Raw genomic sequence first — 24712 nt, 5'->3', positions numbered from 1 at the left:
GGGATTGAGTTTGTCCATGAATTCTGATTCTACTGAACTGCAGATCTGGAAAAGCTGGGGTAGTTTAATGAAAAATGGAGATGCTGAGAACCCAAAACAATAAAAAAATCTGTCATATTTGAGGAATGAGATTATTTCGCACCAGGAAAATAATAATGAACAGGAGGATATAGGAATTTGTGAGGGAAAATGTAGTGAACTTCATCCTACCCCCCAACTTCTCACTTAAACCAAATCTCTGTGCTAAAGAGCTTGTCCCCTTGTCCCTAGGAATGTCTGTCAGAGTGAACGTTTCGAGGTTACTTGGAGGTCTGTATGTGTTTGTGTGAGCTTGTTTGTGTGTGTGTATGATTTTACAAGTGATTTTAAAAGAACCTGCTTCATGGCTCTTGTGTAGGGGCCAGTAGGGGATAAGTAGTTTCTTAGCAAATCTGGACATTGTCTAATGCAGATTACATAAAAGTGTGCTGTCCTTGACTTTTTGCAGATAGCCTGCTTTCCTATTTCTTAGCTTACAAGTTACTCAGGAGCATGTAGATCCAAGTAAGGTTCCAGAAGCCTACTCAGGAGATTAATATCATTTGCAGTTTATAGTCTTTTTAAATTATTTGTTGACGTTTTGGTTCAAGAATGGGCCAAGTCAGTCCTTCCTCTGTCAGGAACAGATGGAATGAGAAGTGGATTTTGGAAATCTTCTCAGGAGACCAACAGCAGACACATCTGAGTATTGATATCATCTGACATTTTTAATTAAACACGATGGGGTGAGATTTTCAAAAGTATCTAAGGAAATTAGGCACCCAACTCCTAATGAATAATTCCAGCCGTAGATGCCTGTTTATGTCAATCTGCTAATTAAAGCACCCACAAACACATCTTACTGAATTAAAAGCACCTGAAAATACCATCCATTCAACTAGAACATCAGGGACTTGGTAAGTAAGAGAGGGCCCTAAGTATGTCCTGAGGACATGGGCTGAGGTGCCTCCAAGGGAGCTGGGGCAGGTTGTTCCCTGGCAGGAGTTTGTATCCCTGCTCCATGTGGGGCTGTGTGGGGCAGCAGCGTCCGGCTGAGCTGGGCTGGGCACAGCCATGCTGGAGCAGTGCCCCAGTCCAGCCTCCTGAGCCAATCCCACAGAAAGTTTGATTTCTTTTCTGGTCTTTTCTCTTTTGGTAAAACCACTGGATATTGTTCCCTTTGGGTGTGACTAAACCTCCAGGCACACGAAAATAATTTTGCAGAAGAATGAGCAATGGAAATATCCCACCTTTGGTGTGATACCTAGATCTGGTTAGGTCATTGTCCTTCTTCCTCCTCAGGACTTCTTTCTCTTCTAAATTCTTGAAAAATACTTCTGTTCTATTAGGTAGGACTAATTTGTATTTCTGCACCTATGGAATTACCTTTTCTTTCCTTATCAGCTAGCAGAACACATTGCCATTTTCTGTCTTATTTCTTGCTTTAACTCTTTCTTTTCAGTGACAGCTTCCATACTTGTTATACTTGTTGTCTCAGGGGAAAATTTTAAGTTCTTCAATAAGGTAAATGCTTTGAATTTCCTCCCATGAGGGAAGTTCTGAGTTTCTTTATAAAAGATAATGAAAAATCTGCATTTGTGATGATGGCAAATGGTAACTTACTGGTGTCTGTGGCCTGCACATATGCTAATATCAGAGATAAGCATCCCAGGAATATATATATTGCTATTAGGAATAATTAATTATCTTATCCTTCATTATAGGTACAAGACCTGAATCTGATATCAGTTCACTATTAAAACTATTGGTGTTTCACTCAGGGTTCTGAAGGCAATGAGTGCCCTTTGTGTTTGCCTAGTAGAGAGATTTTCAAAGAATTATACTGGCTTTTAAATGGTGAAACATCTCTGCATTCAAGAACAGTGTTTACTTAACTTCATTGGCTTCATAGAAAAGCCAAGCAAGTTGAACATGAACTCTCTTGTCATCTCGTTAGTGTATTGCACACAGGTAAAATACCACTGTAATGGAGCAATCTGCAGTGCACAGTGCATGTAGAGTGATCTGCATGTGTTCAGAGAACAGCTACTTCTCTCCAGCTCTTGAATATTTCTACATTTCATTTTTTAAACTACTAATTTATTTTTCTTTCTTAAATAGAAGAGCAGTTGAAGATTAGGATAAGATACAGTCAGGTGGATCATACAGGTAGATTAGATTTTTAAGTTAGTGGGTATATATTTCAGAGTAAATAAGAATAAACCAAATGAAATCCAAGCAAATGGAAAAGGTGATAATAACATATAAAATCTGTAACTTCTTTCCCTGTCAGAAGTTGCTCCACCAGGTGTTATTTGCTTTTTGATAGAAGAGGTGAGTGTGGAAACCTAAAGGAATTGCTGGAAAAAGAACTTAAATGAAGATTTAACCCCAAAGTGAAAGAAAGGGAGGAAATAAATATTAGCCCTTGATGAACTGAGTATCTGGGAAGAAAAACAGAACAGGAGAAACTGAACAATTCCTTTTTACTGGAGGTATTTAAGTTTGTGTCTATATGCAAGTGCATATAGCACCACAAACAAAGTATGATCATTTTGTTATATTTTGTTTTGGTTTTTTACATTAAATTATTTGAGGTTTTATTCTGAAGATTAATAGCTGACAGCTAGAGGAGCATTGAAAAATACTCAGAATTGCTTGACAGGCTTGTTTTTTTAATCCATAAGACTGAAAGAAAACACATAACCCTTAAAGATCCTGCTGTAGTCTGTCTTCCTCACATTTTTAGTATGGCCCACAAACAGGAAGAAAACCTGCAAATTGATCATGCTTGTTTTCTAGAATGCCTGCCTAGGATCCATTCATGTTGATCAACATGACAGATTTCCAGGCAGGCACAGTTTTTGCAGTGTATATATGGCAACATCCTCTTTGGAGGATTTGTTTTTAGGAGTTTTAAGACAAGTCAATGGTATTCTGCAAGAGACATCACTAAGAGGAATAAATAAAATACATCTTAGTAGTAAAAGATTCCTTTAACATCCATTTTTGTTTCATTCATATAGTTTTGTGTGAGCTATTCTGTTTGGATAGGACTGAAAGTGTTTTTTCATATGAGCATCACAGATAATGGTATTATTCCAGTATCTGACACAAGAATAGTTCAAGGCCTTTTTTATATTACATTAAGATCTCATCATAGGTGACGCTTCCCTGTTTTTCTGAATATCTTTCTGTGTTTCTCACCTTCAGTTCTGAATACATTTTATTAATTCATTTCCACAAGCCTTCTAGAGGAATGTGCATATCTTAAGAAACGTGACAAATCATTTAGTATTGAGATTTTTCATTTCTTGATACTGCAAACAGTCACATTTCAAGTCACTTTCTCTTACACAGATTTAGCTTTATTTTGTACCACAGGTATCATGAAAAATGCTTGTTTAGCATTAACAGTGGCAAATGTTTAGACTTTAGACTTTTCATCTTGAATGGTGTTACTATTTTTAGCCCACCTAGGTTATTTGGAGTGAAGACGCAAAGGAGGTAGCATAGAAAGTTGGAAGAATAAATCCTATTGTGTTCCTTTATTCAGTTTCTTTTCCCCTGCACACTTTCTTGGACTCAGTTCCCTCTCTTTGTTCTCCCCCACAACCCTTCTCTTCCCTTGTAAATCCACTTGAATGGAGGAATATTTTCTTTGTGGAACAGGAAACTATTTCCAGATTTAAAGGAGGATAGTCTGGAAAACCCATGGGAACAATAGATACTTCAGAAAAGAAAACAGAACCCTCTGTTGTTATTACTACAATTGTGTGCCAAGACTAGAATTAAATATCTTAACATTTGTGGGGAATGAGCTCTCAGCTGAAGGCCTGCTCATCTGGTCTCTCTTATCACCTAGATGCCATCACCTAGACTCTGTTAGCTCCTCAGAGTGAGGGCACCTTTGCTGTCACCACTTGTGAAGATAAAACTTTACAAAAAGATAACTGATCCATTAATAATGTTCATAAAGCAGAAAAGTAATAATAGAAGATCATATTTGGTACCACAACTAATTATAGTTGTATTAAAACTAGTACTTCCCATTTACTGATAACAGAAGGATGTTTTGGGACATTCTTTTAAAGGCAGTTATTAATGGGCCAAAAAATCAGCTCTTCCACCCCTTGCAGATACCCTTGGGTGCTAATCTAGCTGTAGTTATTTTGAGACCTGTATAGGCCATTTAACCTCTCTCTATTTCAAGTGGGGTGCCCTGTAACAGGAGCCATCACCTTGCTTAAACTGCTCATCTGCATGCACAGGTCTCAGCTGAGGCTAAAGGTAGCACAGTGAGGAAGTCTGAAATCTGCTGAGGGCTCCTCATGCCAAGCAGAGTGTTTTATAAGATTGTGAAATGGTGTGGAGGAGCTAGCACTGCATCTGTGGGTAAACAAAGACATCCTGTCTCCAGATCTGTTAGTAAGTAGCTTTCAGAAGCACCAAATCAATTAAAAATGAATCATTTATCTGTGTTAAATATAACTTGGAAGGTTTGAAATAGAGTCAGGCTGAAATACTGTCCTCTAGCTGGTTACTGAGGGAGCCCTCATAGCTGAAATCAGCATTGGACAAGGCACAGAACTTAGCTTTGAAGTTTTAAGGAAGAGGAAGGCTTCAAGTTTTAAAGGTGACCACATGAATCAGTCACTACCCAATCCTGTTTTGCTCTTTCAAGGTTTTTTGTGTTTTGTTTTATTTTGAAGTTAGGAGCCCTCAGCATGCGTGTGCCAGTGTGTTTGTGAGGACATGTGTACGTGCGTGTGCTGCGCTCGTCTGCCAGAACAGATTCCCCAGAAAGAGTGCTGCAGAAATCCAGCTGCTTTTCCATTAACAGCCTTGATTTCCAAATGGACTCCAGGAGGATACTTTCTTGAGCTGCCTAGGGATAACTAGCCAATCCAAACTATTTCCTTTTATATGGTTGGCTGTTTCAGCTTCCGGCCAATGGAGTATGGCCTTCTTCCCATTATCATGTTAATCACCCATTGCTGTTTTAGCCTAGAAAGCCCTTTCTAAGCAAAGGCACACTGGTACAGAATTCATGGAATATGCCTAACTTCCATGGTGCATTTGTTATTATGGTGTTACAGCCTGTTCATTAGCTTCCAGCAGGCTACCTTGTTGCCATTGATGACATGGGAAGTAGTTAAGCTCTTGGTAGCACCTAATTTGTTCTTTCCTCAGCAGGTGCTTGAGGAAATTGGATCCCATGCACAGAGGGGGTGACAGCAACTCCTCTGTTTAACTCAAAACTTCTGACTTATTACTGCTGTCCTAAAAATGGGGTTCTATAACTGGGTGTGAGGTGGAGGCTGGAGAAAAAATAATGGGCATCTAAAAGTACACAAAAAGTACCCTCCAAACTATTTTCCTTCAAAAGGTTGACAGGGTGTCATTTACTGAATTGGGCTTCTCTGTGCTGCTGTTGATTTGGGGTTCTCATCCATCCCTTGTGGCCAGCACACAGAGGTTTCATGTGTGTTCTGCTGCCACCAGCTTTGGCCGTGGGATGCAGACCTTGTGCTTGTGCCTAGTGGCAATTTTGGCAGTGGGAATTATTCTCCAGAAACAAGTAGGCACAAAAGGCCCAATTTTTTAAAATTACACATCAAAAAATGTCTATTTAGATAGCATATTCATATGCAGTAAATAAGCATGTACATCAAGCCAAAGCACCATACATTCTTCTGCTTTGGGAAATAAGAGTGTTTGCAAGTGTACAAAAGCTTAGCCTTCACGATTTTTGATTTTTGATTTTTGATTTTTTTTTTTTTTGTTTTTTTTTCCCCCTAAGCTGGATGTCCAACTTGTTGACAAGTCAAGTTTAATTTCTGTAGGTGGTTCCTTGGATTTTTTCCTGCCATGTTGCACAAGTACACACATCACTGTAAATCTGAGTGCAAACCCCATTTTCCATTTGAATAAATGGCTCATGTAATTGCCTCTTCACACTGTCTCCTGACTTCTGCAGCTAGTATGGTATGACTTTGAGATGGAGAAAATATTAACAGATTGTACCAGGAAACAGTTCTTTGTGGTAATACAATTTTTTCAAGATTTCTGATTAGAGACTAATACAAAATGCATTATTTCCTTCACTTCACCAAGTAACTGTAGGTGCTCTGCATACTCTGGGTTGAGTTTAATGAAAGGGGGAATTTTTTGAGAAAGTTGATCTTACTCTGAAAACAGTTACTTTTCTGTCTTTTATTTCACTCTGGGGGAATTTTACTGCAATGGGTTAAATGACAGGTGCAAACTCCTTGTGGCTCAGGTACTCAGTCAGATTTTCAAGTAGCGTAATTTGAAATTTTTAAAGTTGAAATTAAAATTTCTCCTAAAGCACGTTGTTAATTAGAGATTGTGTTTATGGTCCCAGAAAAGCCTGGCCTGGGGATATATGGGCAAAAAAAGGCCTCGGTGGAGGAAATTTGAAGCATATAACATGCTGTATTCATGATCACACTTGCCTTATGCTACAGTGCAGTTTTCTCTAATCTCTTTTTGGTTATTAAACAGAAAAAGACCTATCAATGCATCAAGTGCCAGATGACCTTTGAGAATGAGAGAGAGATACAAATCCATGTCGCTAACCATATGATTGGTAAGACATTCTTTACACTAGGCCACTCATTGGCTGCTTGTTTTTTGCTACTCTTTGACATTCACTATTCTAATAACTTGTTAAGATTCATGCTGTAATTTATTTTTTTTTATTTGTCAAGGAAAATTATTTTGATGTAATGATTCTTTACTTCAAAGCTTTTTAAATATGTGGTTATAAAAGTGTTACTGCTGAGCTTTTTCCTTATCCTTCTGAGTCCTCATGTAGCATTTTCATTTATATTAAAATCAAACTTTTGACAGTATCTTCCATTTGATAGCATAAATTTCTATCTGTGTAAAAAGTACTTGCCAGTTGTCAACCACTTAGGAGCAATTATGTTTCAATTTTGTATGTCATGACATTGAATAGATGTAACTGCTAGCATTTTCCCAGCTAAGTGTGGTGAATTCCTGAGGAACACTGTCAAAACAAAACACTTAGAGAGTTATTTCAGTGGGTTTTTTCTACTTTTCCCAACAATTCTGGACTTCAGAAAGTTCAGCTTTTCAGACATACAAATGTTTTAAAAATCAGTGCTTTCTGCCTTCTGTGACAGTCCTGTCACAGGAGTTAGTAAAAGCATTGTTGTAACCTGATGGGTTGTACTTCTGCTGCAGCTGTGATTGCTTCTCTGATGAACACAAAGGAAGGTTTCTTCCTGTATGGACAGATGTTATAAATATATGTGTTGGCCCAAGAGGTCAGTTTATTTTGGTCAGTGGCTACTTACACATGCCACTGTAGGCATGTGTTGGATGAGACCCTTCAAGGACCTGACAGTGCTCTCTGTGTCTCATACTTTCCTATGCAGCATTTATCTCCCATAAGCATAATGGTTTTCCTTCAGCAATTTTACATTTAGGAAATTATTCTCCCATCAATTTTGGTATGTAACTCCTATTAGCTTTGAAGTGGATTATGCATAAATACCAGAGAGAGAGAAATGTGGACTGACACACTCTTCAAACCCCTACCCCCAAATGAAAAACATACATATCAGTCACAATCATTTTCATCCAAGAGCCAGGCAGGAGTTTTAAGTTAATGTCAAGCAGGTTAAGATAAAGATATCTAAAAGTGTTTGCTTTTGTAGCAGGTGTTAATTGTAATCTCTTGTTTGCAAGCTTGAAGAGTGAGATCCTTGTTAATTGGACCATGGTGATTTCATGTTGCTCCCTCCTAGATTTTGAGAAAGAAGTCCTTAGCCAGCTTAGCACTTGTTTCAACTTAATTTGTGATCCAGTAGCTAGTAAGTGATTTTTAAATACAAAGGTCATGAAATGCTGAGTTAAGGTTCTGCTTGATTCGAGGGGAACTATTTTTTCCCTTTTGGAAAAATGTAATTTCTTCATTTTCCAGTAACCAATATGTGAAGTTTATTTATGTATATGTCCATATTAGTGCTGTCTGGAATAATATACAATTATACACATGACCCTACAAAGTTCTTAGCACCTTTGGAAGACAACAGGTGTAGAAGGCATTGGAGGCTGTGAAACTCATGGTGCTGTTATTTGTGAAAACTGTACCCACTGTTTCCTTGAAGCTGTACATCAGTTACTTTAATATTTGGGGGAATTCTATATAGTACAAAAGTGCTGTGGGCCCAGTGCTGTACACCTAGGACATTGTTAGTATCAGGGTGTGGTAAGATAAAATGTGATAATTCCACTGTGGTGTCATATCTTCATGTTCCTTTGCTGAGGTATGTGCATTAAGTTAAGGTCATCACTGCTTTTAGTGGTTCAGTTTAGGAAAGAGTAATGTGTAAAAACCTTTAATATGGATCCAAACTTCCTCTCACTCTGGGCATCTCAGTTCACAACCCTTCTGGGCCCCCTCTCCTTCAGGACATGCAACTGCTCACAAAAAAGGTGTTTCCAGTGAGTTTGCTCATTGGTATTTGTTCTTTACTGGGGAATACTGAAGGGAAAAGGAGAGGCTAGATGTCAGCATTTCTTCAGCAACAAATGCTGTTCAGATTGTTGGTGCTAATTTATATAGTCCTGGGATGGTAACAGTAGGGAGAGAGACTAACTGCCTCTTGTGCTTGCTCCTGTCCCCCTTGGTCAAAACCTGAGCACTTTGTTCCCTTATTCAGGCCTTAGGACAGACTTGCACATGCCTTCCTACTGCTTAGGCTGGTTTAGTACTGGTAAGGGGTGCAAGAGTTTTCCTTCTCAGTGTTAGACCAAGTCTAGCCAGATGGGCAGCAGGAGAAATATAGCTATGTCTGCAGCCCAGGTCAAGTTCACAGGAATTATTAATGTCATCATTGTCAATTGAAAATCTACAGATGAAGATTTGTTTGTGCTGGAGGGACACTGAGGTCTCCAGGTGAACATGCAGGTGTTTGGGAGACAGGAGGAACTTACCCTCAGACTGTGTCCTCAGGAGCTTAGGGCTGGCCTCATCTCAATGAACTTGTATCTGTCTAAAATTAAGGTGTCTGGTTTAATATAGTCATTGAGATGCTGTCCAGGGAAAATGAATGATTGATACCAATCTAAGATAAGAGTTTGAGTAGGATAAGCATTTCCAGGGAGAGATTTTTATCTCTCTTTTGAATTTGAGGAGAGCCAAGACAATGAAGTTAGCCTTGACATGTAATTTTTAGGTAAAAAATCCCTTGGCTTTGATAATCCAAGACTCAGCAGCACTTTCTTCTCATACTTTGAGAAGCACAAAATCAATAGTTGAGATATCTTAAGCACTTGCTTACAGTTTTATTCTGATCAAGTGACTGTCAGCAAAGGAATCCCTGCTCTGTAGCAGTGATACCTTTTAGGCAGCAGCATCCGTAATATGATTAAAGAATTCCATTATTTCTGACATCATGGCCTTAAAAACTGCATCCAGTTAAGTTGGCTGTGCATCCCTCATCCCTTCAGTCTGGAGATGGAGGCCCTGTTCATAATTCATGGATGTAGGGGGTTGATTTTTTTCAAAGCAGTATGAAGAGAATTTCCAGAGCTACTCCCACACACCGCTTTGAAAAATTACCCTGCTGCACTCCAGCCCTTCATATCCTGTGCACAAACACAGAGGCACATTGGGTCCTTCATGGGGTCCCCAGGGAAGGAGCAGGCTGGATCCATCCCCAGAGGAGGGAAACAGGAGATGTTTTGCTTCAGCTGATGCTGGGGCCTGTAGGAGGGCTCTGTGTGGCAGAACAGATCTCCTCAGCTGGGGTTAGCCAGGAAGGGATCTGTTTAGGAAGGTTTTCAGCTAAGGGGGTAGTTCGGGTTGGAATTTTTAGAGAGCAGTAGTCTTTGAAACATTGCACCAATTGGGGCTCCTTTGAAACATTTCCATGCCCACAGAAAGGGGATCCCCCTTTGAAACATTTACAGGCATTGGGGAGTCCACCTGGGACTATATCAAAAACTTGCAGCAGTTCTTGCTGCCTCTGTACTTGCTTACCTCCTGTTGTGCTGACCTGGCAATGTTTAAAGCCTCTCCCCCTTTTCTCCCCACCGAGCTCTGCCTCTGATCTGCCGTCTCTATTAGATGAGGGGAGGATGGGCCTGCGGGCCCGGGGCTCTATGGGGGGCACTGAGCAGCCATGGCAGCAGCCACAGTGGGGAAATCTGTCAGTGCAGCCTCTGCCCGTGGCTGGGGGAGCCCTGGAGCTTCAGCCTCCATGGCAGAGCCACCGCCAAGTCCCCGTGGGGGCAGTGGTGCTCCCATCCTGCACTGCCAAGGGAAATCCGCTCAGAGCCCTGCACAGGGAAATAAGGATTAGGCCCAGGGTTTTCCTGTTGGGTTTTTACAGCTGTGCTCTTCCCGCAGCCAGGCCGGGTTCCCTAATTGATATTTTTCAGGGGCACATAATTCCACAGATTTGCTCTCTGGGTAGGTCAGGTTGCCTGTATCAAGGGGAAGTGCATTTGATCCCTGCCAGAGCTCTCGGCTCTTTGGGTAAGGGAAGGGGGCCCAGCAGTACTTCTCTCTGTCCCAGTTAGGTGGGGCATGTTTTCCATTGAACATTCAAAGAACATGAACAGCTGTCCCAACTCTTTCTCCATTCTCCAAGAAAGTCTCCTGGCAAATGTGCACAGGAAGCTCAACTGGGGCTCGGTTAGTGCTGGAACAGGAAAATAATGACTCCTGGTTTGTGCTCCAACACTGGGATTGCTGTAACATTCCTCCTGCCTCTGGCTCCAAAGGACTGTGAGTGTTTGTGGGCCCATGAGAGGCTGTCCCAGTGCTCGGAGCTCAGCAGAGCCCTGCCCCAGTGCCACTCCTGTCCTTCCTGTGGAATTGCCAGTGCTCCTTGCCAGGAGCCAGGAAGGAGCACTGGTGAGCAGGGGAGGAGGGGCAAGGCTGGATGTGTTTGTGATGTGAACATGAGGCCCTGTCTGAGCTTTGGGAGCCGCTGGGGACAGAGGGGAGTGCTGAAGGGAAAGCTTCCAGAAGTCACAGTGAAATTGTTCTGTGGTCCAGTTCTTGAACTGCAGCCTGGATAAATTCCTCCCTGTTTGATGGGATGGGGTTGACAAAGTTAAACACCGCGTTTGGGAGAGTTTTCTGAGTACTGCCCCAAGCCACGGCGTATCATACATTGTGTGTACCATAGGACTCCAAGGATCTTAATTACCTTTCCTGCCCTTAGAGATCATGTTTCAAGTTCTGGAAACACTCTGCCAGAATTAAACACAAAAGAGAAGGAAAAACATCCATCTGCAGTTACATTTCTTTTAAATGCATGCAAGTATTTGAAACAAAATAATGGCCAACTATAGGTCTGTTATTTTGTTAACATTTTAAAATAACACAATATTTTAAAATAAAAAAATAAGTTGGGTGCTTGGAAAAGGTCCAACTGCAATAGTAACTACAGAAATAATTTTCTAAAAAGCAGCAGTTTAGAAAACACATTTTATGTTCAGAAGAATTAGCAGTTGATACCAAGCTCAGTCACTGAGATGAAATAAGTACAGAGGTGAAGGGGTTGAGATTGTACTCAAATCAAGCATAAATCAATATATTCCCAGTTATATTTTTGGTTTGTGTTTAAAAATTGAAACAAATGATTTTATCTTTTGATTTTGATCATGAAACATAAAGTTCATAAACTTAGATCTTAACAAAATTGCTAATTTAGATATCGTATGAATAACAGTTCTGAGTCATTTTGGATGGTCTTGAACTCCCTCCTGTCACAACAGATTCTGAATGCATGTGACAAGGATGTAGGTAAGGTTTATTTTTGTAGAACTGACTTTTATATATATGAAGAGACTTAGCCCTGGGCATCCTCTGATGAGGATGTGAAGCATTTCTTAGACTCAGGCCTGATCTTGTGAAGCACTTTGTTCCTCATTCTCATTAAGCTGAGGACAGCTAATGCTTTTCAGAATCTCTCTTATAGTAAAACATATTTTACTTTACATGAAATAAATGTAGGTAATATTGGAAGACATGCAGCTTTAATTCTTGTAAAATTCCTATTTCTTTGGACCTGAGGACTTCTGTTAGTTAAGGCATGTACATGGTGACATTAGAAAGCACTTAGTAATATCTTTCAGGCATTAAGGCAAATAAAAATGTGCCAGATTGTTTTTGAAGCATTACTTGCAAATTATCAACAGGAACATATTTCTGGACTCAACTGCTGAATGTGTGAATTAATTATGGACACATTAGGAACTCAGAAATGTTTTTTCAACTTTGATGTTTGTAAAGCATATTCCAAGTAATTGCTCTTTTAATGCAGAATTGAAGGTACCATCTTCTTATATTTACCCAGCACTTGCTTCAATATCCAATTCTATGTGGACTTGTCTTAATGAACACTATGTACTAGACTTTCATTTTGCAACACCTGCCTTTTGAGAAAGACTAATTTTGGGGGAAAAATGTTCAGTGTAAGTGCTCTAAGCCACTTGCCTTTAGAGATGAACCCATACAGGGTCTCTCTCTCCACATGTCCCTGGGACCCTTAATCCCAGGACTGGCTGGGTTCCTGCTGGTGCTGCTCGAGAGGCTTTGCCCAAGTGGAGCTTGCTGCTGGCTCAGGCTCCTGGGCACAGGAATCTGCTCATGCCAGTAAGGGTCTCCTGTTATTTCACCCAACTCTAAGCCCTGGGTTTTTGATGGTTTGTTTTTTTGGGTTTTTTGGGTTTTTTTTTTTTTTTTTTTTTTTTTGGTTTGGTTTGGTTTGGTTTGGTTTTTTTTTTTTGCATCCATCAGTTTTAGCATTAACCACATTTGCAAGTCACTAAATATTGTAATGAGTATAGTGCATTAAAGGCTAGAAATATTTGTTTTTCAACACTTTTTATCAGTGTAGTCCTACTGAAAGCCAGGTTGCCATTGCTAACAGACAGAAGCAGCTTCTTTTATTTAGCATAACCAAAACTGGCCTCAATATAATCTATTACTTAATTGGCTTCTTACTTTGAAACTTGAAAACATTGTGTTTTTACTGTTCCTTCCTTTCTAATACTAGAAAATTGATTATACAAAATCTTAATAATTTTATCCAGTTGTCCTGTGCATGTGTGGCCTCCTGCAATTCTTACCTATGCATATTTGTTTACACAAATTACTCCATTCCGTGAGAATGTATTTTGGTTTGCTTGTTTACCAGGAAAGAAATAACATTTCCCTTAATATATTCATTCACATATTCCTTTTGCATTTTTCATTTCATTTAAAACTTGGTAATAGTAGTTCAGTTTTCACTGACATTTTTATAGCTGCTATGACAACATTCCTGTTTTGCATGATACATGCATAATGGGCAATGAGCACAGTGTTACATTGCTTTCATTCTTTCTTAACTGTGTTAAGATTCCTTACAGCCTCCAAACTCAATTTTCATATGCAGTGATGATTACACCTGTTTAAACATTTTCCTGGTAGTTTCATATTTATTCATAAAGGGAGCAGTTGATAAAACACCTTTTCTGCAATCAGTCTGAGTTTTAAGTGTGATAGTTCTTCAAAGTTATCATTACAAGCACCTCAGTCTAGTCCCAGCTTTTCAATATCAGCTAGGGAGTGTAGCAAAAAATGCTATTTTCAATAAACTTTACCCTGTGTAGAAATATTTTTTCTAACTCTGTAACTTGGTCTTCATTTTATTAACTCACATTTAAAACTGTTTTATGTTTGTATTTAAAAGTCTGCTGAGATAGTTTCTGCCTTATTCTCACATATTTTTATATGCATATGGCCAGGTATTTCTAAGTTCACAAAGAAATTTCTTAGCCCCTCTTTGAATCTGGAAAAGAAAGCAAGTCCTCACCATATGGGGCTTGGGTTCTCTCTACAGATAGTGAAATGACTCTGCTTTCTGGTGGAGAGGTCAGCACCCCTCTGTGTCCTACTTTTGAGGAAAAAACCCCAGAATATTTATTGGGGGTGGAAGAAGGAAAAAACCCACCACCATTTCTAAGTGCAGTCTTCAGACTTCATAAATGATGTTTTCAGGACGTTGTTCTCCTCATGTGAATTGTGGGACCAATGCCTCTATTTGTTCTGTTCTTAAAATTTAGGTGTTGATTTCTTTGTGGGAGCTTTTTAGCAAGTAACAGTTTTATCTGGATAATGTAGATGTTATCCCCCTTTCTTCTTTTTTCACTGGTTTGGAAATATCTGCTATCAATACCATTTTTTTTGACTGACAGAAAACTTAGTGACTTTTTCTGAAAAATAGATGATATATGAGAAGTGAATAAAGAGCAAAGTAGTGAATGTTAGTGAAGCTGGAATGACATCATACTTGGGTTAGCTAGGAATTAGCTTTGGCAGAGTTATAAAATACTCATTTTACCTATTTGGGGGAACCTAGACAAGGTTCCAGACTGTTTCCAGTCATAGGAAAGTGCGAGAAGAATGTATTTAGTATCAGTAATCTATAGTTAAATTCCTTTTCTGCTGATAAAGTTCTGGATTTTACAATTTCTGAATATGAGGTTCTTTATTGAGCACTTTTGAGCATTGACAAGAGTTTATTTTTCCTCTTTTGATTGCAAAACAACCTTCTGGTGAATTAGTAAGGGTACTGGTATGCAAATGCTGAACCCTAGCTCTAGTTATCAGAGAAAAAGGGTTAGTTCATATGCTAAAAGTCCAGGTCTGTACCTTCTGTTACTTGGGAAGTAGTTGAGTGAGGCAGTTGGACTGTTGCCTTTAATTATAGTTTAAACTCAACAGCATCCTTAACCTTGAGGAAGATCTTATCTGTTCTCCTGGAACAGGAGGTTACCAACTGACATGACCTTAAAATTTATTTCTGTTTTGTGATAGCTGGCAAGCAAGTCAAATCAAACACAGGCCTCCCTGGATACTTTGTTTGGGGTACTGGCATCTTTTTTTTTGAATTTGTGGAGGAAAACTTTGCTGCCCTGAGGTTCCTTACAACTGATCCCATGAAAGAAACCCATGTAAACTTTTTAAGCACTTGTACCTTTTTTTTTTTTTTTTCAAGAATCCTGGCACAGGTAAAGCCTTTTCTCAACTGGTCTCTGCAGATGTGCTGCTTCCTTGTCACAGACTTCATTCAATTTATTACTAACTTTTGACAGCTTTGTGCCTTTTTAGGACTCAGAAGGGTTTTAATTGAATATTATGACTTCTCAGATCCATTGTGTGCCATTTTAAAAATTAAATTTCTTTTTTAGATGATTGCACAATAAGCTTGAGGTAGGGGACTTCTGGTTGTCCCTGTCAGACTTGCCTGTGGTGATGTCAAACTCTAAAGAAGTGGCAAATCATGATTTTTTAAAGTGAAAAATGTTTTGTCCTGCCACAACTGAAGAAACCCTGTTCTATGTTCACTGGGAAGGTTTTTAGCATGGCTCAGGCTAGGCAGAGCCTTTGGTTTGAGGTTTTGCTGCAGATAGAGTTTGGGTGTTTTAAAGAATCAGCATCAGCCAGCACCACTGACATGTCCTCTGTTGTTACGTTTTGCACGCATCAGCTATCATGCGTTATTGGGGTATGGACAAATAGTTCTTAAACCCCATGACTGTGAGTTATATCCAGGGATAAATATTGGCAACAAAAGTTAAATGATGAAACCTCATGCAATGAATGGTAACTGATTCAAGCTGGGCTGGATATAGATAGCTAAAGTTGAAGGGAAGAAAATATTCCAGTGACATTTTTCTCCTTGTTTAACTTTCTAGTTAAGAAATTACATTTTTATCCCCCCCTTTTCTTAAACAAACAAAAACCCCAAAAGGCCCAAGCAACTTTTAATTCACCGTTTAAAAAAAATCTGTGATATGGGGTGGAAAAAAAAAAAGAAAAGAAAAGCAGCCTTCCCTGTGCCTTTAAAATATTTTTAAACTGGTATTAACTGTGCCTTCACTTCCAGAACATCAGTGGAGAGAATTTCCTTAGAAGACTAATTCTAATGTGTCAGAAACTGATGTCAACAATGTGTCAAACCTGAATGATGACCTTCCAAGGGATGGGGAATTTACATCATGAGATGTTATTTCTTAATTTACTTTATGTAGCATGCGAAAATCTAGATGGACAATTTAATTTTTTTTAAATCTAAGCCTTTTTAATTTACACATCTTTTGACTTAGTTCAGCAAAGAAAAATACAAAAGTGAAAATATTGAGGTTTGATTTCTCGTTCCAGTGGAAATACTATTAGATCTTAAATGTACAAGGTGCAGTTATATCTAACTTGCATCTTTGTTGTTGTTTGACCATGATTTACCAGGAAAAGAACTCCAGAGACCTTTAAATGGCCTAGTCAAAGAGTTTTCCCATTTTCCTCAGGCTTAAACTGGGGAATCGGCTGCCATTTGCAAGCTAGCAATACAGTAAAAGCACATCATTGTACACAACATTTTATTTGGACAGCTGTATAAAAATGGCAACACACTGTGAAATCCATTAACAGCAAAACATGTTAAATTCAGCAAAATGCATCTCATGTGGAACACTGAATAAGAAATTATAGTCTGAGTTTTACTAGCTGGTTATCAGACTTTGTCTTGAATGAAGAAAATTGAATTTTTTTTCATGTGTCTGCCTGTAATAACAGTGAACGCTGTACATTGGGTTTTGAAACCAGGGTGCACCTGTAAATTCTTGCCCCACAGACTCTACAGCAAGGTTTTTGCAAATCTAAATACCCCTGAGGAGGCTAAAGGGGGGTGGCTTTCATGTTGGGTCCCACCCACACTCACTCGCACTACTGGATCAGAACCATTTCTAAGGGTAAGTTCTAGTGGTGTAGGAGTAAGAGCTCAAACTGGGAATAAAAGCATCCTTCCCTCTTGTCTCACTGCTGTGTCAGCAAGGACTGCAGTCTTGTCAACCAGGAGTAGGTTCTTTGCCTCATGAGGGATTTCCATGGGTGGATTTTGTTGTGCTGCATGCAGTAAGACTTTTCACGGTTAATCAATAGCATTTAAAAATTCAAAACCTCTCTCCAAAGTATTTTGCATTTCCATTGTTCATACTGTTTAACTAGGAGATGTTGCTCATCAAGATAGGATGCTATTAAGTATTCTGGTGGAGAAAGAAAAAATGAGTTTACTCTTGCCTGGTAGAAAATGAAACAGCCATGTTAACTTTAGCTCTAATCATGAGATTAAAAGTCTAATGGGGAATTATATCATTTTCACTCTTCAAAGCCAGCATCAGTGACCTTTGGAGAGTTTTAACTTTAACAGCCTAATGATTTCTCTTCTAGAAGATGGAAAAAGCAGTCTTTTTCTTGACAGGGAAATGAAAAGTGGATGAAAAAAGCAAGCACAAGTAACCATTCGCTGGAGCAGGCTAAATGGCTTTTAGTCACATTCAGTACCACTTCTGAGAGATGGTTTCCAGGCTTTGTTATCCAGTCCACTGGCTGCCCTGAAGGGAGACAGATAAATGCAAGGCAGAGCCGTGGGGCTGGGGGACAGTGTGGGGAGGACAGCCTTGCTCCTCCACACCACCGTCCCATGGCAGTGACAGCTCTGACCAGCAGGGCTGAGTGTGCACACCACTCATCCAGAGCAGGTCTGCTGGCGTGTGAGGCTCGTTTCCTGTGCAGGAGCTCTGGAATTTCTTGTTTCAGTTCCTGTTTGCCGTGGTTGGGAGCTCGGGCTGTTGCTCTTTTGCCAAGCTGGCAGCACGCGGGGGGAACTTCCTGCGCAGGGGATGTAAAAGCGATTCTCTGATTCTTCCTCTGCAGCCATTGGGAGATAAAAGCCAGGACATCAGGGACTGCAAAGAGGGAGCCAAATTATATTTATAATATTAAAGTGAGTGCATTTGTGGTTTTGCCATTCTCCAGGGTTTTTCATAAGTAGAAAAACATGAATTAGCATTTTCCATTTCCATATATTGACTGGAAAAATAGCCTGCTCTCAATTAAGACCTATAGCTTTTGGGATGTATGCAACAATTTTATAAAATATTTACAGCAAAATTTGCATTTTACATGGTATTACAGTTTTTCTTGTGTTTAGTAGAAAGGACTTAGGCCTAGGAGAGGAAATTCATCCAGCGTACCAAAAGGGAAATATATCTAAAATTAGATGTTTAGTATTCAAAACAAGGAATGTCCAGTGCTGACTGTTACCTCTAGTAATTACTGAAGGTCACTTTGCCCCCCAGCTATTTGTTAGAGCCGCTGCAAGGATGGTGTTCCCTGTGCAGAGCTATCACTATCCCTTTAAAACTGCCTTTGGAAGCGATTGGAGCTTTGTGCTAGACAGATAAGTAGAACATTTTTTACCAAATGTAAATGTGCACTGTAAAGAACATAGCTATTTCCTGGATAATTTGCAGTTGTATATTTTATGTTAATTTCACCGAAAATATTGCACCCCTGCCAGGTTTAGTAGAGGCTCACTGTGATATGAATAATTTCTAGCGAATCTTTTTTTTTTTCTTCATTTAAGATTTGGCACCTTTTTAAGATTTTAATAATAGCAACAAGGAGGAAGATTTAGAACAAGTGAAACATTAGAGCCAGAGAAATTCACATTGAGAGCTAATGTAAAATAGCAAGAATAATTACACGGAAAACAGTTTCCACAGATGTTTTTCCTTGTAATGTAATAACTATTTACTAAACTGTTTATTTTAGGCCCTTGGTTTACAATAAAATATTTATACATGCTCTGCTGTAATAAAAAAATATTGACAAAATACTATAGAGATTTTTAAAAGACAATTAGTATTTCCCTGTCTGGAAAGTGAGCACAAGAGAGGCAGCACCAACCCTTGCCATGCTCTGAGAGGAGATGAAGGGTTAGCAGCAGCATCCTTTGCAGGTTTGTCTGTGCTCAACTCTACTTACAGAAAGACTCTGGACTTGTGGCAGTCTAGAGGGGAACTTACTGAAGAACATGAAAGCCAACAATCTAAAGACAGTGGAAACACTTTTCCACTTCTTTTCCACTTCTTCGCAGGAAAAAAACCAACTTTATTACATTTCTGAGTTATTATACAGTAAGGTTATGTCTTGTCTAAGCAAAATGTGCCTATTTTAGGAGCAGGTTTAAAGTTCAGGATGCCAGAATCCTGAATCTTGTTCTTTAAAAGCAGTGTGGGACAGTGACATCTCTGAAGCACTGCCTGTGGCAGGTTTAAAGCTATTACTGTATGCTGACTGAGCCACGTCTGTCATACCCCTAATTCATGAAGTTCCTCACGTGCCCATGGAGTCTGTACACTGCTACACAGGGACTAACCACCTATGCAGATATAGCAGTGCCTTAGAGTGCTGAAATCAGCAATTCAGCAATACTGAGAGGTCTACAGATTATACTTTCCATGCATGATCTGAAAATGTCTGTTCTTCTGTTCAAGCTTTATTTTGAGGATTCTAAAAATTTTGAACAGAGGACAGTGTCCTATAAGAAACTTCAGTTCCTCTGCCTGTCAGTTTTGTAATAAAAGGATTTTTTTTTTTCTTCAGAATTTATTTTACATTCTTTACTGAACTCCAGAGTGGTGGCATGCAGTAACTTAAAAAGAGGCCTCCAGGACAAAAGAGAAAATACCTTTCATTTCATGGATACAGAGCTCAATGTCTGTGTGCATTTGAGTACCACCAGCATGTTAAAGCAACCTGAAGTCTGAGTAAAGACTGCATGGATGGATCTGAACAGCCAGTGTTTGGGAAGCAGGCTGGTTTCAATATCCAGATATGAATCCATATTTAGCAGTTCAGGCTCTACTTTCAAGTAGACAATTCCCTTGAGTTTCTAGGCTAGCAAGTTGTGAGCTTTATCATTGCAGAAAAAACAGGGTAGCTGCCTCATGGAATGACTTGAAAAATGAATTTAAAATATATCTATGAACTTTCTTTCTTGGTGAAACTAATAACACTCACCTGTTTTAAAATCAGTGGGGTGATTACAAAGATTTTTGTCATGCTGGGTTCTAACATGCAAAAAAAGAGCAGGGCAGAGCAGAAAGCAGCAAGCATAGGAACTAAAACTGAACAAAAGAGGGAGCTAAGAAATCTAAAATGTTCAGTTTTAAGGCAGAATAATCATAGTTATCAGATACCTTTTGTTGTAAACATCCTTTTTTTCATGGTTGACTCTTATAAGGAGGCCAATGCATGTGAGAGGTTTGTGAGCCTTGTTACTGATGTGCCATGCAGAGCTATCATGTCCCATTCCCATGATTGCCCTTGTAGAACCTCACCACAACAGCTTTTTGAGACTAAAAATTGGCTTTCCCTGTGAAAGTCTGCATAATTTAAAATAAAAACTACAATAAGAAAAATAGATGGTGTCATATGTTCAATATTTTCTGTAAGTTGCACCAAAGTTGGGTTTTTGGCTTTTGGTTTTTCCTACCTTCCTGCCCCTGCACTGTTGACACGTTGCAGGGTGCTGCCAAGTTATGCAATTATTTCAGTGCAGCTCATAGGAAAACAAAGGAATTTGTGCTTGGAAGTCAGCATTGCTCTGTACACAAGAATTTCTTTATTTTTCAAGGACTATGGTATTGTGTAAGCTAATGATTTTGTTTTTAAGTTATATTCTCAGGGGCATGGACATCCAGGATAATCGAGGATGTACTTTTAGTACCAATCCTGCTATGTTAGGTTTCTGGTGGAAAAATTGGCCCAACTGCAGGGCTTGAGCCTTGGGTTAACCCCTGCTTGGAAGAATTGTTGATTTCCTGGTGCTGAATATATTTGTAAATTGATGCATATTACCTATGTGTAAATTAGTTCCAATGAAAGTAAATTAGCCAGTTCCCTTCCCACATGCATTTTAAAATGCCACTTACTGTTTATCATGGTAGAAGCCATTATCTCTGTTAGTCATTTTGAAAAATAAGTACATCTGCCAGGGTTCTGCCCTTCATTGTCTCAGCCCAGCTCACCTTCCCTGGCCCTTCCTGCTTGCCCACCTCTGGCAGCAGGCTGGGACTCCTCTTCCTGGGAGAACTCAACTCACAGATCTCTCTCCAGCCCAAACTGGATGTCTTTTCAGCTGAAGTGAGAGTACAGCATAGGTATGGAAAGCAGAAATGAGGGTCTGAGAGAAGAGGAAGGCATCTTTTGGAATTTTGAATTGCCTTTTTTTTGGCTGTGAAGAGGAGTTAAGGAAATACATGCTTAAATTGTGCAATGTTATTGGTAATTCTGCATGGGAAATATTTTCAGCGAGGTAGATTAAGGAGTAGAGCAAGAAGCACATGTAGAGGTAAACTGTGGAAGGTTTGAAAATCCATGTGGTATGAGTTATAATGCAGACCCTTTCAAACAGTCTCCAAAAGCATTCACCTAGTATCCCTGCCATGTCCCTGCATGTAATGAAATAACTGGCAGAGAACATTATTTTAATAAAGCATTTGCTGTTAGTGTCTCTCATACTGGATCAGGAAAAGAGTTCAGAGGACCAGATATTGCTGAAGAATCTGTCTCCAATTTTCCCTTTGGAACTGTGTTTCTAAGGCTTTTAAAGGTTTATGTATTTAACATTGCAAATCTTCATTTTAGATTTTCATTTGCTGCTTGGGATTTTTATTAATTTTGCAGTGTTCATTTAAGTTGATCCAGCCCTTTATATCATTTCCAGCTTGAAATATTAGTTCAGAGATAAGCTTTATTATTAAATGCTTAATCTTGAACACTTGTCTTATTTGGTAAGAATTATCTCTGAGAAGTAGGCAAAGAGAAGTTGATTGCTATGGTTTTAAAGCAGCTGTAACTGGAGTAGCCCAAGTACTAGTTTACAAAGGCTGGCATCCCTTCAGTTTGCCATCACAGCAGCTGGACTTCATTAAGTGCTGGTGTTAATTACTGGGAGAGTGTTGGTTCAGTATGTGAGCAGCAACACTTGGGGTGACACACAAAGTAGGAAAAGGGTCACCTTGAAATAGAAGCTTTAAAAAAAGCCAAACAGGCAAGGCAGGGCTGCCACTAATTTTGTAACTGCATTTAGTCCAAAGTTTTTCAGCAAACAGGGAAATGAGCATTACTGTGCAGCAGTGAGGAATGGCTTAACCCTGTGTGCCATTGAGGAGGCAGGAATGGAGGCGAGGGCTGGGGAACTTGCCCCTAAGAAAGGAAGACATTAATGTCATATTTTCTGTGCATGTTGTGTGAAAGAGAAGGAAAATTCTTTCAGTATTCTCCAGAGTTTTCAAGCCATATGCAGTATAGTTTGAGGAGGAAATATTAATAATTTCTTATACTGTAAATAGTATTCTATGGAGAAAACCTGTTAAGGGTTTGTATCTAAGGAATGTTTAGGAGATGAATGTCATGGAGAAAAACGTAGAACATGTGGTAGCATAAAACAAGTATTGCTTGGAAATGTTGTGTCCTAAAGCTGATGAGATTCAGACAAAGTGGGCCAAGTCCAGCCCTGGTGTAAGCAGCTGGTGGTGCACTCAGCCCAGTATTCCACCATGTGCTTAAGCAATAGCGAATTTTTATCTGTGTCTTTCACCTGGCAATTGTCTGGATGAGGTGCCAGGTGCCCGGGCTGGAAAGAGTGCGTGTGAGGAGGTTGGAGGAGAATTAGGTTATTACATTTCCTCCTTAATTCTTCATCAGGGCTGCCGCCTGTATTTTCTACAGAAAAATCAATGCATTCTGATTCTGTAATTTCCCATGGTGCCTCGCCGGGCGCGCAGCGTGCCGTGGGAGGTGACATATCCGGTCATGGCAGCTTGAACTCTTTTTTCCAGTGAAAGAATTCATTGGAATTTCACAACCTTTGCATGCTTTTGTGAAAACACTCATTTGTGTTTGCGCCAACCTGCTAATGGCGGATGCCGCGGCTCGCGAATCCCACCTACATTCGGTGCTCGTTATGGCATGGAATGTGCCGTTAATAATGCATCTGTGAAACTCAGCTGCGAGGGAGCCAAGTAATTATCCCACCGTAGCGTTCCCTGCTTCAGTGTCATCACAACTGGGGCTTCATTAAAAGTCCTAACAGTAGAGATGTTGTGTGGTGCAGCCTGTATATATATTTTTTCATTTAAATTATCAGCAATGCCATGGCTCAGAGGTAATTTGACTTTTTGAAACCGTGGAGCCCCTGTGAATTTCCTTCCTCCTCTCCCTCTCGCTGCCGCACCAGCTGATCAGCCCCAGAAGAACAAAAGGTTTATCTGAAGCTATGAAGCATATATTCACCAGCTTCTGGCGTCTAGATAAAAAAAAAAAAAAATCAAAGTACTCCATTGAACATGTTAATACTGAGCAAAATGCACACAGCCAGACACTAAACCTTTACAGGGATTTAGGCATTTGAAAAGTGATACCCTGATCAGGTCTTGAGTTAGTTTCCTTAGCATAAAGTAAAGCAGAATCATAAAATAATATAGATTTTTAAATAAATGGAAAGCTTAACATTCCCCCCGCCCCACTTTTGTTTTATTTCTTTGTCTGGTTTCTGTAAGTCAGGCAGTAACAAAATCTTGGGCAAAGGTATGCTGTAATGGAAGTATTTTCCCATTTTTAATATCATATTCTTCCGGCAGAAAATACAGTATGAACTTCTGGCTTAAAAATAAATGGGCATGAAGAACAAAAGCATCTGTGGCTCCTTACCGGTCTCTGAGGAAGTTTGGGATGATTCTGAAAATTATTAATCTGGTACCTCATTCCTCCTTGCTGTTGGGTGCTTTTTTTGTTTTATTGCCATTGGTTTTCCATTTTCCCATCCTGTTCTTGGGGAAGCTGGGGTGTAATGGGAGCCCTGCCAGCTGCAAGCAGGACGCTTTGCCATGGTCACAGTGATTGTAGGGCTTGTCTGGGCTTCTCCTCACCAGCCTGATGTTGCTGATGGCTTCTCCAGCCAGTGGACAGCACCGGGCCTCAGGGAAACATTGGGAGCATTTCAGGGAAGGGGAGGGGGTCCCTTTGTACTCACAAAAGGCAGGGGATGGCAAAAGGCTGTGCCTCTGTAGCCATCCTCTGGGATTTTGTGTGCCTCTGTAAGTCCATGCTGAAGGTATTGCTCAGTAGCAGCAGGGACTTTTCACCAAAGCCTTTCCAGGGGGACTCCTCGCCTGGCTGGTTCTTGTCCTCCTGTGAGCCTGTGCTGTGCTGCATTGCTTTTTTGGTACAGGAGGTCTGTAATGATGGGTGAGCTGTGTGCTCCTCTCTGGGGGTCTAAGGTCTTCCAAAAGCTCCCACTGTTTTCACCAACTTTTCTGTGGGGTTCATGCGTTTACTGGAAACCAAGATACCCCCAGTCCCAACTGTGCCAAAAGAACTGAGGAAAGAGGAGAAAGCACAGGACAAGGGTCAGCTGCACCCGCCTGCTGCTGCCAGACCGTACATGAGGGAGGGCAGTCATTCTCTCTCAGCAGCTTGAATTCACACAGGGCCAAAAGCAGAGGAGCAAGGACCACAGTGCTTGTGGTAGCCATGGGCTTGGCACATCTGACTGCTTGTAGTGGAGGATGCAGGCCAGAGTGCTTCTGGGCTCCTTGGGAGCTCAGTCAGCAGGGACTGGGCTGTTCTGGCTGTGTTCATCCCCTGGCAAATCAATTGCCTTGAGCGTGGGATGTGGCTCTTTCTGTTGCCATGTCCAGATGGAGTTGTGCGTGTTCCCCTGTTTCCCCAGGTAATCACTGTTTGGATGTTACTCTTCAGCAGAATACGTTATTTCACTTCAAT

At 40.1% G+C, this 24712-nt stretch overlaps 1 protein-coding gene across 7 annotated transcripts in view; it reads left to right on the top strand.

Moving 5' to 3' along the window:
• Positions 1 to 24712, top strand: part of ZNF423 (zinc finger protein 423) — a 221796-nt gene that overhangs the window by 131212 nt on the left and 65872 nt on the right. For all 7 annotated transcript variants that reach the window (XM_030227724.2, XM_030227723.2, XM_018914570.3 and 4 more), the window contains one exon: positions 6547 to 6631. In XM_030227724.2, coding sequence (XP_030083584.1) covers positions 6547 to 6631 — 85 coding nt within the window. The remainder of the gene's footprint in view (positions 1 to 6546; positions 6632 to 24712) is intronic.

The sequence above is a fragment of the Serinus canaria genome, chromosome 11 (assembly GCF_022539315.1).
Source record: "Serinus canaria isolate serCan28SL12 chromosome 11, serCan2020, whole genome shotgun sequence".
Taxonomy (NCBI): domain Eukaryota; kingdom Metazoa; phylum Chordata; class Aves; order Passeriformes; family Fringillidae; genus Serinus; species Serinus canaria.
This window is presented reverse-complemented; position numbering and strand designations above follow the sequence as displayed.